This window comes from Heptranchias perlo, chromosome 3 (assembly GCF_035084215.1).
Source record: "Heptranchias perlo isolate sHepPer1 chromosome 3, sHepPer1.hap1, whole genome shotgun sequence".
In the NCBI taxonomy this organism is placed as follows: domain Eukaryota; kingdom Metazoa; phylum Chordata; class Chondrichthyes; order Hexanchiformes; family Hexanchidae; genus Heptranchias; species Heptranchias perlo.
Window position 1 is genome coordinate 67,077,023 of NC_090327.1, and position 17,141 is coordinate 67,094,163.

The following is a 17,141-nucleotide window of genomic DNA, read 5'->3' on the forward strand; positions in this document are numbered from 1 at the left end:
CACCTGCTTATTTATGTATGCACACCTAATCCCTTTACACTCCCACTGCATTGAGACATTTACCCATTTAAAAAAGTATGTTTCCAATCTTTATTATTCTAAAAATTGTATTAGCTCACTTTTCTGTATTAAAACTGCATCGGCCCATTCTCCTAGCCTGTATATATTCTGACATTTTCAGCATTCTTCTGGAAGTTTTCTACTCTGATGTATCAGCAGACTTTGAGACAGGTAGCCAGTGCTTCCTAATCCAAGAAACATTAATTTAGTACAACCTTTCAGCCATCTCGATCCATATGACCACTTTCCCCTTTATGCCAATGGCCCCAATTTTCTCAACCAATTTCTTAAATGGGATTATCAAATGTTTTAAGTTCATTCAAACTATATCTATTGTATTCCCCCCAGAATCACAGAAAATCACAAACCATCACACCTGGGCTAGTTTTCTGAAAGAACCATCCACCGAGTCCCATTCCCCTGTCCTTTTTTTAAAAATATAAAAAAAAGTTTGATAATATTTATCCAATTCCCTTTTAAAAGCAAATATGGATTCTCATTCCACCACTCCTCCTGATAGAGGTTAGGACATTGCCTCGGTTTAAAAAAAAATCCTTGGAAATTCTCCCTTCGTTCATTTTGTAATCTTTAAATTTACATCCTCTCGTTAGTGATGCACTGACTAGTGGAAATAAGAACAGCGGGAGGAAGATCTATCAAAACCCTTCATAATTTTGAACACCGTAGATATCCTAGCTCCTCTAACCTTTGCTGCTCTAATGAAAAGAGCCCATGTTTCCTTAGTAATCTCAGAATTAAATCCTCTCATCCCTGGTAGCGTATTATTCAATTTTACACCCTCATGACCTTGACATCTTAAGTTCTAATGGTGGCCTAACTGGTGACGTGCAAGTTTAGCCTTACCTCTGCTTTTGTACTCACTAGGACCCCAGTTGCACTTTTTATTTTTAAAAAAGCTTGATTAACATGTCCATTTTAAAAAATTGTATCTGAATCCCAAGTCTCTCTGCTCCTTTTCAAGTTTTAGTCTTCACAAATCTATGTTGTCCTATCTCTGTTCAGCCTATGCCTTGGTATTCATTTATTTTTATCTCCAATTATGGTCTCTAGTCATTTCCTACTACTGACATAAGGGTAACCAAAAATCATCTGGCTTATCTCTTGTCCCCCCTTTTGAAAAAGTATATTTGCCACTCTCCAATCCTTTGGCATAGCTCCTGTCTCTAAATGTTTAGTTCTGCTAATTCCTCACTAACCTCTTTCAGAATTCTAGGATATGTACCATTTGGTCATGGATTATTTTTTAGCAACCTCAGCCCCCTAACTATTTTATTACTGCATATATCAATTGGTTGCCCTTCTACTTCCTCATCTATAAGCTTTTGAGGACTTAACCCTCTAATACTGAAACAAAGCATTCATCAGATAATGCTGCCATTTCCTTATCTACTATAATAATCTTAAATTATAAAGTGATCATTCCAACACTGCTACCGCCAAATTCTGCAGTCTATGATAGGTATGAGTCAACATAAAGCACAAATCATTTAGTTGTTAATTGTGCAAAATAAATCCTTTGACAAAACACTCACGTATACACATCAAATCTTTCCATGTAGAGCAGGCTCCATTAAAATCTTAGAAAAATAAAGGTACCTAGCTGATCAAAGGCTACAGATATTGCTGGAGTGATGGAGCTTGGCTGTGCCAGATCCTTTTGGCTGTTCTTGTTTGTGGTCATCCTCAAAAGGCAACAGTCTGATTCCTAGAAGAGGAGGAGATGCTATATGCTTAGACCTTCATTCCAATATCCATTCGTATTCCTGTTCTGAAATATGCAGTGCACATGGCACTGAAACAATCCAGTGGTTCTGTCCTGATAATCATGGCTAACCCAGTTTAAAAAAAGTTAAAATATCTAAAAATTTTTGCATCTTTCTTTTATAAGATCCACATAGTGCAACAGTAGCAATCAATTTGAAACTTAACCTATTTGGGCAAACATTCAAATGTCTCCTTTATGTTGGTTTCAAATAAGTTTGATCTTGGACAGACTGAAAACAGGCCAAAATTACCCCACCCCATTTCCCTTAAACAGGTCAGTCAGTAATCAGGTCCAATAAAAATAAAAGGCTGTACTAAACTAGAGATAATCTAAGCAAGCTGTTCTTCAAAAAAATTGAAAAAGCATCACCATAAGAGTTACCAGAGAACTGCATATTTATTGGGAGGTGGAACCAGCAACTCTGGATTATATCACACCACAATGTGTACAAGTTTAATTTGTATTTAAGACCCAAAACATCATTAATCTGTACATGAAAAACAGGGCATTGGCAGTATAATCAACTTTGAACCTCCTATTTTAAAAAAAGGTAGTGGCCTTGTAAACACAAGTTCACCCTGTTCTATTGTAGCATTAGTATAAGACTCAATTAGGAGAAGTACATCTTAGTGTTTTCTAATCATCCCAATTGTACTTTGTGATTTTAAAGGAAGCACTTTTTCATATAATGGAAATAGGCAGGCAGTACTAACTCTCCTCTTAGCACAGAAGGGGGAGACTAAATGTATTCTTGGTGAAATGAAAATTATCTACAGGAATTTTATAATGAGCTGATTAACTCATGAGCAAAATAGGAGAGTTATGGTCATTTCCACTGTGGGATGTAAATGCTACACAATGTGTCTTTATAATGGAACACATCAGCTCCAATTAGAATTTGGTGCCATTTGCAAAAGACCCAATTTACTGAAAATTAGATATAATTATGTTTACAACATTTTGCCTCAGTTCACATACATTTCTGCAGCACACAATACAAAAGTTTTTGATTTGTAAAGAAAATTTATGAATATTGCCACTACTTCCCCCTGCACCCCCCCAAAAAAAATGTTTCACAACATAAAATCAGTGTTCATTTCCAGAATCAGATCACCTTTCTCAGTGTGGAAAGGATTGCAGTCTTGATAGCTTCTTCTTGCCAGATTTGGTTACAGTCCAGTTTTAACATCTCATCACAGATATGTGGCTTTAAATCCATCTTTTGATACGTTTTGCCTTTTATGTGATCAAAGAGCATGTCCAGTGTCCTTGGCAAGATACCACCATCTTTAGCAGTACCTATGGTTGACCAAGAGTATAAGTATCTGAACGGGGGGGTAATAACATCCACAATTTACAGATAGGTGAGCAAGTCATTATTTCAATTTCTGAAAATCTTAAATTGGGATATATTTAACTATTGAATTACTGGCTGCAGAAATTGAAGCTTTGAACACTTTAATTTTAGTAACTTTAGAAAAGGTCAAGACTTCAATATTATGGTTTTCACACCTAGGCCATAAAAAACATTGAAGTAGACGTATCTTGGTCTCCTGCTGTTTACCATTTGTTCACACGATATGAAAGTTACTGTTAGAAATACAGGATAAGATGTGGATGACAAAGCTATTTCACCAGATGATCAGTATAGGAAAAATCCCTCTGGATATTATATTCTAGGTAAATGGATTTACCTAGAATAACTGAGAATGTACATTGTTAATAGAAATATAGTTAAACAAAAAAGGGAGTCCCTCAAAGATACAAATGGCTGTGATCTATTGACCATTCAATGGGAAGTGTCCAGTCAATGTAAAGTTGTCAATAAAACCATTAAATTATGGTCAGACAATTGGTTGGTTATTGCTTGAATCTAATCACAAACCAGAATTTTCACTGGCTAACTATTTTTAGGTACCTTGCCTTCAAAAGAACATCAATGTATTGGGGAGGAAAAGTGATTTATAAGATAAATCAGGCCTTTATCAACAATTTAGCATTTCAAATGCAGCTGTAAGTAGTCCATCAGATTAATTTGAAGTCCTTATTACTAGTAACAAAGGATTAATTCAGGTTTCTGCAAGGTACAGAAAATACATATTTCATTTGGGCATGCAAAAGGTCAATGATGAATCTGGGTTTCTTTCAAACAAACAGAAGTTTTAACATACTTTAATGGAGACATTGGCTGCACTGGTTTTATGGTACCCTTGATGGTTGAAGTGTTACGTTCCAACTATCAAATATTTCAAACTAGGGAACAAACATTTTAATGCAATTGACAGTAGCTAGCCATCTAATATAATTACGGAAGATGTAATTTTTTTGTGAATAGGCTTTGTTTTGATTCAAATAATTTGGAATGATGCTTCATTGGCTGAGTTTACCTCAGAAGGCAGTCTACAACCAGCAGAGACATTAGGTCAGTTTGACTCTGGCAAAAAGATAGTTCTGAGAAGTATCTATTATTTTGACAGCAAGAATAGCAAAGTTTGCAATTACTGTAAATACACTAGTGTGGAACACTGTTCATTTACCTATTCTACATTAAATAAATTATGTATTGGTTTATAGCTTGAGCCTTGGTCCAAGAGTGTATAGTCAATTGCCCTTCTGAAAACAAGCATGAGGCAGCAGATGATACATTCTGATTAAGTTAAAGTGGCACAGATTTGCTGTTCAATCCATGGGTCTTGCTATCATCTATCTAGACATTGATCAGGTAAAGGCATGCTCTACATCACAGGGGACACGAGGTCTGCCTACAGAAGCAGTTGGCAATGCTGAACTAGAATAGAATCCAAACTTACTTAATTCATAGAACAGAGCTCAAGATTTCAAAACTGAAAAAGCCTCCGACATGGCCAGAGGAAGTCTTCTCTCGAGCAGCAGTGTGTGGAATAGAATCAACTACCTTTGATTGGAATCTACATTGAATTTAATTATTACACTACCATAGTCAAGGAGGTAATTACAGTTTGGACATTTTAACCATGGTTTGTAGGCTGCATATAGTGACACCACTATCCCCAGCCAGAATGGAGATGATTGGGTAATTCCCCCGTCAATCACACTGCTGCAAGTGATGGAGATTGAGTTTATGCACATAATTTGTATTATGTAACTATCTTCTACTCACTGCAGTTTGCTGGAGAAATTAGCCTATTGTTATCAGGAGATATTGCTGTAGTTTCGGCCATGAGTTGGTTTGCTGTAGTTCGTAGAGATCCTTTGCTGTACTGCACTGTTGAAATAAACTCAGTTTGCTATAAACTAGACGTTGCTGCTGGTCCCACCCCACATCCAACTTATTGGCTAACACAGTGGTGTCAATAGACACTGTGGATTGTAACCAGATATTAACGGAGTTGCACACATCAAGTGTAAATTGTACATGGCCTTTTGAAAACAAGCAGCTCAATAACCAGTGATAATTCTTTTATGTACCTTATATTTTTTAAGGTTTCTTCTCCCTCCAATTCCATACCTTGAATAGTGTAGGTCTTCCCAGCATTGGTAACTCCATAAGTAAACACCAAACTGTTTTGCCCTTGGAGGAATTGTTTAACCAGATCTTTAACAGTGCCGTCAAATAATTCTCTCTGACTGGTTTCATGCCCAAAGATCTAACAAAAGATGATAAAAGAACTGGAAAGGAATGTTAATAAACTTCTAAATTATGACCAATGCAAGGCAGATGAGCAGAAACTAAATATCCATAGCTATCAGGAAAGACTGAACAGACTCTTTTCTCTAGAAAAGACTGAGGGGTGACCTAATAGGAGGTCTTCAAAATTATGAAGTGGTTCAATAGGGTAGAGAGGATGTTTCCTCTTGTGGGGGAGCCCAAAACTAGGAACCATAAAGACAAGATAGTCACTAATAAATCCGGTAGAAACTTCTTTACTCAGAGTGGAACTCATTTCCACGTGACGTGACTGAGGCGAATAGCATCATTGCATTTAAGGGGAAGCTAGATAAGTACATGAGGGAGAAAGGAATGAAGGATATGTTGATAGGGTGAGACGAAGTAAATTGGAAGGAGGCATGTACGGAACATAACCACTGGCATAGACCTGTTTCTGTGTTTTAGTGATATTATCTTCATTTTATGAAGCTATTCCCAATGTACAAACAAGCTAATTCAGTATAAGTGATACTTCAGTGTATTTTATTCTGGCATCTACAGGTTTGAGTAATGGAATACAAAAAGTAAACAAACATTTTTAACTATAAATTAGTATTATTGACTATAATCTATGGGCAAAGGATACTTTTTAGAAAAAAGATGGAAAGCCAAGACAAAAAAAACCCAATGTGGGCAAAAGTTTATTTTCAGTAGAAGAAAAAATGATTTAATTTTGAACAATTCAAGCAAATTTTCTGAATTGTTTTATGAAATATATCTTCGTGACTGCAGTGGAGCACAATACTTAAGGGGAAAGAGGGAAAAAATTCAAAAGTAAATTCTATAAATCAATAACCATTTTCAAAATGAAACAGGACAAGATGCAAATACCAATTACAGCTCAGTGATCAGGAGCAGTTCCCAGCAATCACCATTACTAAAATATAACAAAGCTGTTACTCACCTGAGAAAATGTAAACTTATGTACAGCTTGTCCAATGCCTCTTTCACTATTCTTCATAGTGGTTGAATGTTTAGGTGCTTGCAAAACAACAGTTTCCAAATCTTCTATTATTACACAGTCCTAAACCATGCATGAAGATTGCAAAGTCAATAAAATTCGAGCCAAGATCACAAAACAACATCACTTACACAGATATCTGATATCTATTTAGCAAATAGGAGTACAACTAGCTTACATCCAATAGGCTGGAATTATCCACAGACCCTATTGATGTAATTCTAATAAATGTGCTGATAAAACCTTGGTTGCAGAAAATGTACAACCCATACAGCTTTTCATTAATACCCAGTAACATTGGGTCCCTTTGTATTGCATATTCCTTACACAGAAGAAAAATTTCTTCACTCAGGAGGGTGGTGAACCTGTGGAATCACCCCACAGGCTGTGTCGGACAAGTCACTGAATATATTTAAGAAGGAGCTGGATAGATTTCTAGACAAAAGGCATCAAGGGGTATGGGGAGAGAGCAGGAATATGGTATTGAGATAGAGGATGAGCCACGATCATATTGAATGGCAGAGGAAGCTCACAGGGCCGAATGGCCTGCTCCTGCTCGTATTTTCTATGTTTCTAAATGCAATCTGCACACCTGATCACTGATGCACATTTTGATTAGAGTCACGCAGAGTAGCCTCACACTTCTGATGAGTGTTTATAGTGGCAGGGTCCTGCCTGTTCTTTACAATATTGTTTTAATACTGTCAAGCTCCCACTTGTGGTTTTAGTGTAAGCTTTTTTTTTTAAAAAAAGGCACAAAAATGGACTATTTCCCCACCAACATTAACCAATTACACCCAAATCTTGTTTTGTGTAATGACTTTCAGCCAAATAATCTTATTTTCTAAATATTAGCCTACCTTTAGTCTTTTCAGATGCTAGTGGTCTGCATTTCCAGCATTTTAGTTTTTTAAAAAAAAAATTGATTTCCACCTCATTTGCCATGAAATAAATGCATTTTTCTATATTATTGATCTGAATGTTTTATTACTAGTAACAGTACACAAAGGGCTGAACCTGGATGCCCGAGACCAGCCCAAAATTGGGGCTCATCTAAATACTGTTGTGGTGCCAGCAGCTCGTTATTTAGGAGGATTGGATTTATTGGATTTTGGGCCACTTGCCTTGCTGGTAGCAGCCTCAGGCAAGTCCTGGGAAAAGAGGACAGCAGGAGGAGGGGCACAATCACAGCCAGTAGGAGTGCTGTGAACTGGGAGGGGCACTCTTGCTCCTCCTAGCTCTCCACATTAAAATTAAATTTACTTTTTTGGTAGGGGATACCAGCAAAACCAGAGTGGAGCAGTCATGGTGGCAGCTCCGCTCAGGGCAACATAATTTCCCCCAAGAGGTCCTAAAACAGGCATTAGGCCTCATTAGCATACATGGGGGGCTTAACCCTCATTTTAGGCAGCCACCCTAGATGTCGGAGGCCAATATGGGGCACAATTTTTCAGGCATCCTTGGATGCAGGGCATAGCCCTGTGAAATTAGTCATTTTTGCCCCCGTTTTCCACCTCAAACAGGTGCAATGATGACCAATTTCTACCCCATTGTCTGTTTGGTTTATAGCCTGAGTTCAAGTACATAAAACAGAAGACAGGATGGTTCTGATGGACCAGCTGGTCCATTTGCACTATGGTCATATGGAACATGCTCACTTATGCACACCATGACCCCCATCCATCCACGCAATCTCCTGGGAGAGGCAAATTTATGGGATAAAAACCTTCTGGGACATTCCTTGCTATTTGTTGAACCTGTTTGTACCAGAAGAGTGATTTGGTGATCTCAGCAGGGAGCTATGCTTACAGGTCAGAGAAGCAAGGCTATAATGTGGCTCAATCTCGCTGTAAAAGTAGATTCAGTGCAGTGAGCGCAGACTTCATCCTTTATTGCCCTACAGAGGCCGTCCCTGCAAATTCTTATACAATTCTATTAGCCCTTCTGGGGGAAAAGTCCCACCTGGCTTCCCTTCTTTCCAAATTTCAAGCTTGTTTAACCTAATTAGGACACAGAATCAGACACTTAGGTTTATTACTTATGGATGTGACAAATGTCCTTCTCAGTGACCAGAATTGCAAGTTAAAATGCAGTATTTAAATTAGAGAATTGGACAACATTAAAAAAACTCAAATTATTTGAATTTCTTTCATTAAGCTATGTCACTAACTCATTCCAATGTATCCATTCCTCCCCCCATAGAACATTATTGCTGCAATAAGGCCACTATTTCCATCTTGTTGAGTTTTATTTGGTTAAATTGTTAAAGCCCTTGCAGCAAACTGGCAACTTATTCAAGAAAGAAATCCCAAATAGAATTATCTGCAACAGGCACAGGCTCGATGGGCCAAATGGCCTCCTCCTGTGCTGTAACCATTCTATGATTCGATCGCATTCCAATTAAAAAGTGAAAATATGTTGAGACAAGTGACATACCGATAAAGGAGATTATTTTCCATGGAGCTTCTACAAACATTGTTTTCCCACGCAGCATGTTAGCAAGGAAAGAAATTTATATAGCATCTTTCACAACCTCAAGATGTCCTAAAGTACTTCACAATGAATGAATTACTTTTGAAGTGTAGTAACTTATGTAGGTAAAGTAGCACATAAATTCCACAAACAATAATAGTGCCAGATGCCATGAGATCTTTTACATCCACTTGAGCAAGCAGATGGGACCTCTGCTTAATAAGTTCTAATCCTTGAGTGGGTCTCCAATCAAAGACAAAGACATTCAGTCTCAGGGGCAGGAGTGCTACCACTGAGCTAAGCTGACCCTTTAATACTATGTCCTGTGCTGGAATAAAGCCCAAGTTTTATAAAATGGGTGCTGACTGCCATATGAAGTGATTCTTCTCTAATATTTACAATCCATCACTTCAACCCCTAGCAACTTTACAGTTGTTGATAGATGTAGGGCATTCTGAGGTTCAGTGCAGTTGCCCAGATGCTAGTCATGAATCTATGCTAAAAACAATTCCAAAATTGCTCATCTTAACAGTACTAAAATACAGTAACCTTGAAATTGGCTACCATGAGCTTCCACATTCTTGATGTAGGGGAAGTTATTATGCAAAAAGATCAGAAAATGAATAACTAGCCAACCTCTCAGTCTCAACGGGGAGGAGATAAAGAATTGTACTGAAATGTCTTTATTTCAAAGAATTTTTCAAGAAAAAGATAAATCAAATTTGTCCACATATCAGGAAATAAATCACGTAACACGACGATCGTATTTGCTAACCTTAGATTCGTTATTTGCCAATTCCGATTTTAAAAATGGTCTCACTCTCAAATACACCTTCAATTGTTGATCCTCAGCAATAGGTAAACTGCCTTTTACCCGACTGTGGGCCTGTTCGGATTAAGCACACCAAGACAGTAGGTCAGACACTAAACGGGAGGCAATTCAAGTGAGGGAATATCTTAAAACTGAAACTGTGAAGGACCAACCTTCAAACATTGTGGGGTAGAAAACTCATCTAATAAGTGACACGGCGGCTGCTCTTGAATTTGTGCTTCTTGTAGTTCGTGAAGCATGGAATATGGATCTTCAGATAACGAGAACATGATTTCTATAATCCCCCCCAAAAAGATCAGAAGTTATACTTAAACAGGTATAATTGTCAGAGTTTAACCTACAGCTTCAAGACACAGCGTCTCTAGGCACCTGAACTCCCCCACCCCATATTATGGCAAATGTACAAAAAGATTAAAGTTAGATTTTATACACGTCTTAAGTCTTTCCTCAAATGTCGCATTGGAATTACAGGAAAATGGAGCATAAACCTGGAGCGGAGTAATTTAGATGCAGGATTAATTGTCTGCATCTCCAATGAAGTCGAATCATTTAACAATCTCAGTGGGATGAGCGGCTTAGTTTTGGGCGTAGACTAAATACTCCCAATGACCGGTGGTTGTGCATGAAACAGCCCTGTTGAAGTTTAGAGTCACATTTTCTTATCACCAAATCAATATCAGGTCACAAGCAGCCAAATTCATGGATTTAATGTCAAAAATGCGTAAAGTTTTACAAGTCTGTTAAAAAATAAAACAGTAAGTGTTCAGAATGTTAGAATGCAAAACATTTACCTACAACTAAAAAATAATCCATGAAAGTCAAACTCAGCAGCGCTTTAAAATAACAGATCTTTTGAAAAAAAAGTGACATTCTCTTTAACACAACACAAAGTGGAAAAAAAACACAATTAGTCCGTACTCACTGCATAGAAAGGTGTAAAACACGGTCACTAAAATTGTTAGTATTCTACCACTCTTATTAGACACACATCTTTTTTAACAGAACATTTCCCCCTTTAAATTAGGAGCCATTGGCCTCTGTTGTCGACGTCACTTTAATTTATTCTTAAAGGAACCATTCTTCTTAAAGGAATGGGAAAATCCCCTTGTAATTGCCGTTCCAAAATAGACCAAGCCAAATGTTGAAAATTAACTTAGAATATACATACATATAAAGAGATAATGTGATACTGGAAAGCACAATTAATCTGCAGCAAAGTGCATAGCCTCTTTGTTTTGTTAGTGAACAATAGTAAATCTATGAAATTACTAATTAAAATATTAAACTGTACAACACATTGTTAGTTTTTACCACTTTTTCTATATTAATTTCAAAGATGTGAATTTGACTCAATGTTAATGTTAGATGCAGTAAACATCCTTGATCGGTGAGTTGCAGTCTATACATCAAGGGTTAATCTTTGTTTTCAGTATTCTAATGTTTAATGTTATTTCAACAATTCTTTCAACTTTTAAACCCAAAATCAGGAAGATGATCTCATAGGGTGTTTTAAATGTACACCATCTGGGTTTGAACATTTGACACAATAGACGTTAGATGTATTCAGTTCGCATCTGGTTCAAAGTAACTAACTTTATTGATTTCTAATCAAAGGCAAGCAGCCTTGTTCTGCAGCTGAAATAGCACCAGCTGCCATTCTGAAAAACTGGTTTACGATGGTCATAGCTGTACTACAAAAGAACCAGATAACATATTCAATTTTTTAGACCTGTATTGGAAATTGAAATGGACTAAAAACATCTTAATTATAATTTCATGCTCAATTTTAATATTTCTCAACATCTTTTATGACCTTGCAATTTCTATTAAATTTTTTGAAACATAAATTAAGGAAAAAATCTGAAAAGACAAGACAAGAATAAACACGTGGAAGCAAAAACTAAAATGTGATGCTAATTTTGGAGCAAAAGACTAGACTAGGACTAAATTTCTTCTGAAGACTATCAGTAAGACAAAAACTCTCAAAGTCCAGAGGCAAGATTGAAACTAAAATCAAAATTATTTCTGAGACTAAAATAACATGGGCTCCTTGGAAACAGGAATATCAGAAATTTGAGGAAAAAAATAATACAAATCTGATCTTCAAGAAAAAATAAAGACATGATTCTGTGAAATAAAATTTAGCTACCTGGAAGCACACATTAAAAACCCAAACATTTTTTGATTTGTTTTCAGGGTATGGGCAACGCTGACAAGTCCACATTACTTACACCCATAGTTGTCCTGAGAAGGTGATGGGTCTTTTCCATGATATGTTGCAGTCCTTGTGGTGATGGTACTCCCATGATTTTGAGCCAGCGGCAATGAAGAAATGCCTGTATGTCTCCAAATCAGCTTGGTGTGCATTTTGGAGGGGAACTTGGAGGTGATGGTGTTCCCATGACATTGCTGCTCTAGTCCTTCTTGGTGGTAGAGATGCTTTGAGGGGTCAGGAGATAAGCCACCTGTTACAGAGTACTCAGCCTCTCCCTGCTCATAGCTACAGTGTTGATATGGCTGGTCCAGTTAACCTTCTGGTCAGTGGTGACCCCCAAGGATGTTGATGGCGGGGAACTCGGTAATGGTGTCAGGGGGCCTTTTCTTGGGAGATGGGTCATTGCCTGACACTTATTGCAGATGAGCTTTCATTTCCTCCAGCTAAATATTGGAATGATCAAAGGCATTACCTTTGCCCCCGCCACAAACTCTGCACCCTTGCCGCCTCCCTGGCCACTGTCTCAGGCTGAACCAGACTTCGGTAACCTCTTCTACCCAGAGCTGAGCTTCCGACCCCACACCCTCTCCATCATAAAGACCATCTACTTCACATCTATAACATCACCCACCTCGGCCCATACCTCAGCCACTTTGCTGCTGAAATCCTCATCAATATCTTTGTCACCTCTAAACAACAGTTGCAATGCTCTCCCATCCTCCACGCTCCTTAAATTTCAGCTCATCCAAAATTTTGTTGCCCATATCCTATCCCACAGCAAATCCTGCTCGCTCACCATCCCTGCCCTCGCTGACTTACATTGGCTCCCATGCCTCAAATTTAATCTTCATCCTCATGTTTAAATTATTTCATTGCCTCGCCCCTACCTATCTCAGTAACTACCTCCAACCCTACATCCCCAACCTTCCCATTTCTCTAACTCCTGTTTCTTGTGGAAACCATCATTGGCTGCCATGCCTTCAACGGCCTAGTCCCCATTCTCTGCAATTCCCTTCCTAAACCCTTCCATCTCTCTCTTCTCCTTTAATTGTAAACAATTTTACAACACCAAGTTATAGTCCAACAATTTTATTTTAAAATCCACAAGCTTTCGGAGGCTTCCTCCTTCCTCAGGTGAATGTGGAAATGAAATCCTCGAACCTATCGCATTTATAAATCACAGAACAATGCCTGGTGATTACAGAAGTCTTTTCAACTGCCCGTTGCCAAGGCAACCAAAGTGTTCAGACAGATAGGTGTTACCTACAAGGCCACCGAATATACAAATAGCCAGAACTAAAAAAACAGATGATGTGGAGATGCCAATTAAAAAAACAGAGCGAGAGAGGCAGAAACATATCGACAGCAATTGACCCATTATATTAAAAACAGATAACATTTGTTCGCTGGTGGGGTAACGTGTAGCGTGACATGAACCCAAGATCCCGGTTGAGGCCGTCCTCATGGGTGCGGAACTTGGCTATCAATTTCTGCTCGACGATTTTGCGTTGTCGAGTGTCTCGAAGGCCGCCTTGGAGTACGCTTACCCGAAGGTCGGTGGCTGAATGTCCTTGATTGCTGAAGTGTTCCCCGACTGGGAGGGAACCATCCTGTCTGGCGATTGTTGCGCGGTGTCAGTTCATCCGTTGTCGCAGTGTCTGCATGGTCTCGCCAATGTACCATGCTCCGGGGCATCCTTTCCTGCAACGTATGAGGTAGACAACGTTGGCCGAGTCACAGGAGTACGAACCATGCACCTGGTGGGTGGTGTCCTCTCGTGTGATGGTGGTATCTGTGTCGATGATCTGGCATGTCTTGCAGAGGTTACCGTGGCAGGGTTGTGTGGTGTCGTGGATGCTGTTCTCCTGAAGGCTGGGTAATTTGCTGCGAACGATGGTCTGTTTGAGGTTGGGTGGCTGTTTAAAGGCGAGTAGTGGAGGTGTGGGGATGGCCATAGCGAGGTGTTCGTCGTCATTGATGACATGTTGAAGGCTGCGGAGAACATGGCGTAGTTTCTCCGCTCCGGGGAAGTACTGGACGACGAAGGGTACTCTGTTGGTTGCGTCCCGTGTTAGTCTTCTGAGGAGGTCTATGCGATTTTTCGCTGTGGCCCATCGGAACTGTCGATCGATGAGTCGAGCGTCATATCCCGTTCTTACTATGGCGTCTTTCAGCGTCTGTAGGTGTCCATCCCGTTCCTCCTCGTCTGAGCAGACCCTGTGTATTCGCAGGGCCTGTCCATAGGGGATGGCCTCTTTGACGTGGTTAGGGTGGAAGCTGGAAAAGTGGAGCATCGTGAGGTTGTCCGTGGGCTTGCGGTAGAGTGAGGTGCTGAGGTGCCCGTCTTTGATGGAGATTCGTGTGTCCAAGAAAGAAACTGATTCTGAGGAGTAGTCCATGGTGAGCTTGATGGTGGGATGGAACTTGTTGATGTTATCGTGTAGTCTCTTTAGTGATTCTTCGCCGTGGGTCCATAGAAAGAAAATGTCGTCGATGTATCTGGTGTATAGCGTTGGTTGGAGGTCCTGTGCAGTGAAGAAGTCCTGCTCGAACTTGTGCATGAAAATGTTGGCGTATTGGGGTGCGAATTTGTTCCCCATGGCTGTTCCGTGTGTTTGGGTAAAGAACTGGTTATCGAAGGTGAAGACATTGTGATCCAGGATGAAGCGGATGAGTTGTAGGATGGCGTCTGGAGATTGGCTGTTGTTGGTGTTGAGTATTGATGCTGTCGCAGCGATGCCGTCATCGTGGGGGATACTGGTGTAGAGTGCCGAGATGTCCATCGTGGTGAGAAGTGTCCCTGGTTCAACTGGTCCGTGGGTACTGAGTTTTTGTAGGAATTCTGTAGTGTCGCGACAGAAGCTGGGGGTTCCCTGTACAATGGGTTTCAGGATGCCCTCGATGTATCCAGAGAGGTTCTCACACAGGGTTCCATTGCCTGATACGATAGGACGTCCGGGTGTGTTGGCTTTGTGTATCTTTGGGAGGCAGTAGAAGTCTCCCACGCGGGGAGAATGTGGGATGAGTGCACGTAGGATGCTTTGAAGGTCTGGATCGAAGGTCTTGATCAGTTTGTTGAGCTGGTGGGTGTGTTCTTTGGTCGGATCTGCGGGTAACCGTCTGTAGTGTTCCTGGTTGTCCAGTTGTCGGTATGCTTCTTTGCAATAGTCCGTTCTGTTCTGTACGACTATGGCTCCTCCTTTGTCCGCTGGTTTGATGACGATGTTGCGGTTGGTCTTGAGAGCGTTGATGGCGTTGCATTGTGCTCGGGTGACATTCTGGACTGTCTTCTGAGTGCGGCTGATGAATCTGGCATTGACGCATTTCCTGACAGCTTGAGCATACATGTCAAGCTGAGAGCAGTGACCCTCCGGAGGAGTCCAGTTTGACTCTTTCCTCTTCGGTTGCTGTACCGTGGATCCCTCTGTCTGCTGTTCCGGATCATTGATTGTCTCATTGGGTTCGCTGCTGGAATTTTGGGGTTTGTGGAAGAATTCCCGGAGCCTGATTCTCCTGATGAATTCCTCTGTGTCTGCCGCGAGACTAATGAGGTCCATTTTGGTAGTGGGGCAGAAATTGAGCCCTCGGCTGAGAACTTCGATTTCGTCTGGTTGAAGGGTGTGGTCGGACAAATTGACGATAGACTTCCCTGTGGTTGCAACCGTGGTACCAGGGGAAGCTTGGGCGATGCTGGTGGTGATGCCGAGTTTCTCAAGCTTCCTGCTCTTGGTTTTCATGTAGGCAGCGTAGTTCCGTTGCCTCGTCTGTTTGGCGGTATCTCGTAGCTGGTCTGCTGTGTCCTGAGTACAGGTTGAGAGTATGGACTCTATCTTAGTTTCGAGGTTGCGGCATCTGCTGTAAAGTTGGTGTATGAGATGGTTGCGGAGTGTGCGAGAGTGTGCACATCCTTGGGTTCAATCCATTTTAGTATGTGCCATGGTTTCATGGAGGGCATAGAAGTAATAAAGATGGGCACAGCATAGAAGGCTGTTGTCTTTTGGCACTCATTCCTTTAAATGCTTAAATAGTATCAATTTCCTCATTTGTTACTAAGCTGTAAAGTAATGAGAGATGGTCCTGGAACTAGTAGAAATAACTATATTCATGGATTTCCTTGCATTGCTATTTCTACCTTTAAAACCCAAGGATGTGCGGAGTGTGCGAGTCTCCTTTAGACCAAGCTTTTGGTCACTTTTCTTAATATCTCCTTCTTTGGCACAACATTTTTTGATTACACCTCTGTGAAGCACTTTGGAATATTTTTCTAAATTAATGGCACTATATATAAAAAAAGGTTGTTATGTGATGCAAATCCTTTCTGCAGCTTGTCAACCCAAGCCTGGATGGTGTCCAGGACCTGCTGTAGACTGGCATAGGTTGCTTAATTATAAAGGAGTTGTGAACTGAGCTGAACATTGTAGAATCGTCAGCAAACAGACCCACTCCTGACCTCATAACAGAGGTAAGGTCATGAGTGAAACAGCTATGATTAGGCCAAGGACCCTGCCCTGACGCACTCTGACAGCAATGTCCTGAACATTGTGATGAGTGGCCTCCAAAAACCACAAGTATCCTCCTTTATGTCCATGCGTAATTCCAGCCACTGGATGTTTTTCCACTGACCTGTTTTGCTAGCCCTCCTCGGTTAGACGCTGCTTTGAGGTTGAGGCAGTTATTCTCACCTCTCCTCCCAGGTCCTGAATTTCTTCTCAGGTAGCAAAGGGTTCTTTTTCATTATAGACTTCCCACTCTGTACTTGAAATATCACTATGGAATCCATAATAGTAAACAATTTTACAACACCAAGTTATAGTCCAGCAATTTTATTTTAAATTCACAAGCTTTCGGAGGCTTCCTCCTTCGTCAGGTGAACGATGTGAACGATTTTCACATCGTTCACCTGACGAAGGAGGAAGCCTCCGAAAGCTTGTGAATTTAAAATAAAATTGCTGGACTATAACTTGGTGTTGTAAAATTGTTTACAATTGTCAACCCCAGTCCATCACCGGCATCTCCACATCACGAATCCATAATAGGCAAAGTAAAAAAAGGCCTCCAGAATTTGTCCAGTTAATGCTAAGGTTCTTTATAACCTACCATAAATTCAATTTTAAAGGTAGAAATAGC

General features: G+C 40.1%; 2 protein-coding genes across 2 annotated transcripts in view; one reads left to right on the top strand and one right to left on the bottom strand.

Moving 5' to 3' along the window:
* The window catches only part of zgc:56231 (uncharacterized protein LOC406257 homolog), a 36,705-nt gene extending 25,931 nt beyond the window's left edge, over positions 1–10,774 (bottom strand). The window contains exons 1-7 of the mRNA XM_067980080.1: positions 10,722–10,774; positions 9,952–10,073; positions 9,743–9,853; positions 6,439–6,558; positions 5,334–5,472; positions 2,961–3,145; positions 1,678–1,786 (exon numbers count right to left, since the gene is read on the bottom strand). Coding sequence (XP_067836181.1) covers positions 1,678–1,786; positions 2,961–3,145; positions 5,334–5,472; positions 6,439–6,558; positions 9,743–9,853; positions 9,952–10,068 — 781 coding nt within the window. The 5' untranslated portion in view covers positions 10,069–10,073; positions 10,722–10,774. The remainder of the gene's footprint in view (positions 1–1,677; positions 1,787–2,960; positions 3,146–5,333; positions 5,473–6,438; positions 6,559–9,742; positions 9,854–9,951; positions 10,074–10,721) is intronic.
* chchd7 (coiled-coil-helix-coiled-coil-helix domain containing 7) overlaps positions 1–17,141 on the top strand; it is a 134,198-nt gene that overhangs the window by 18,980 nt on the left and 98,077 nt on the right. The window lies entirely within an intron of this gene.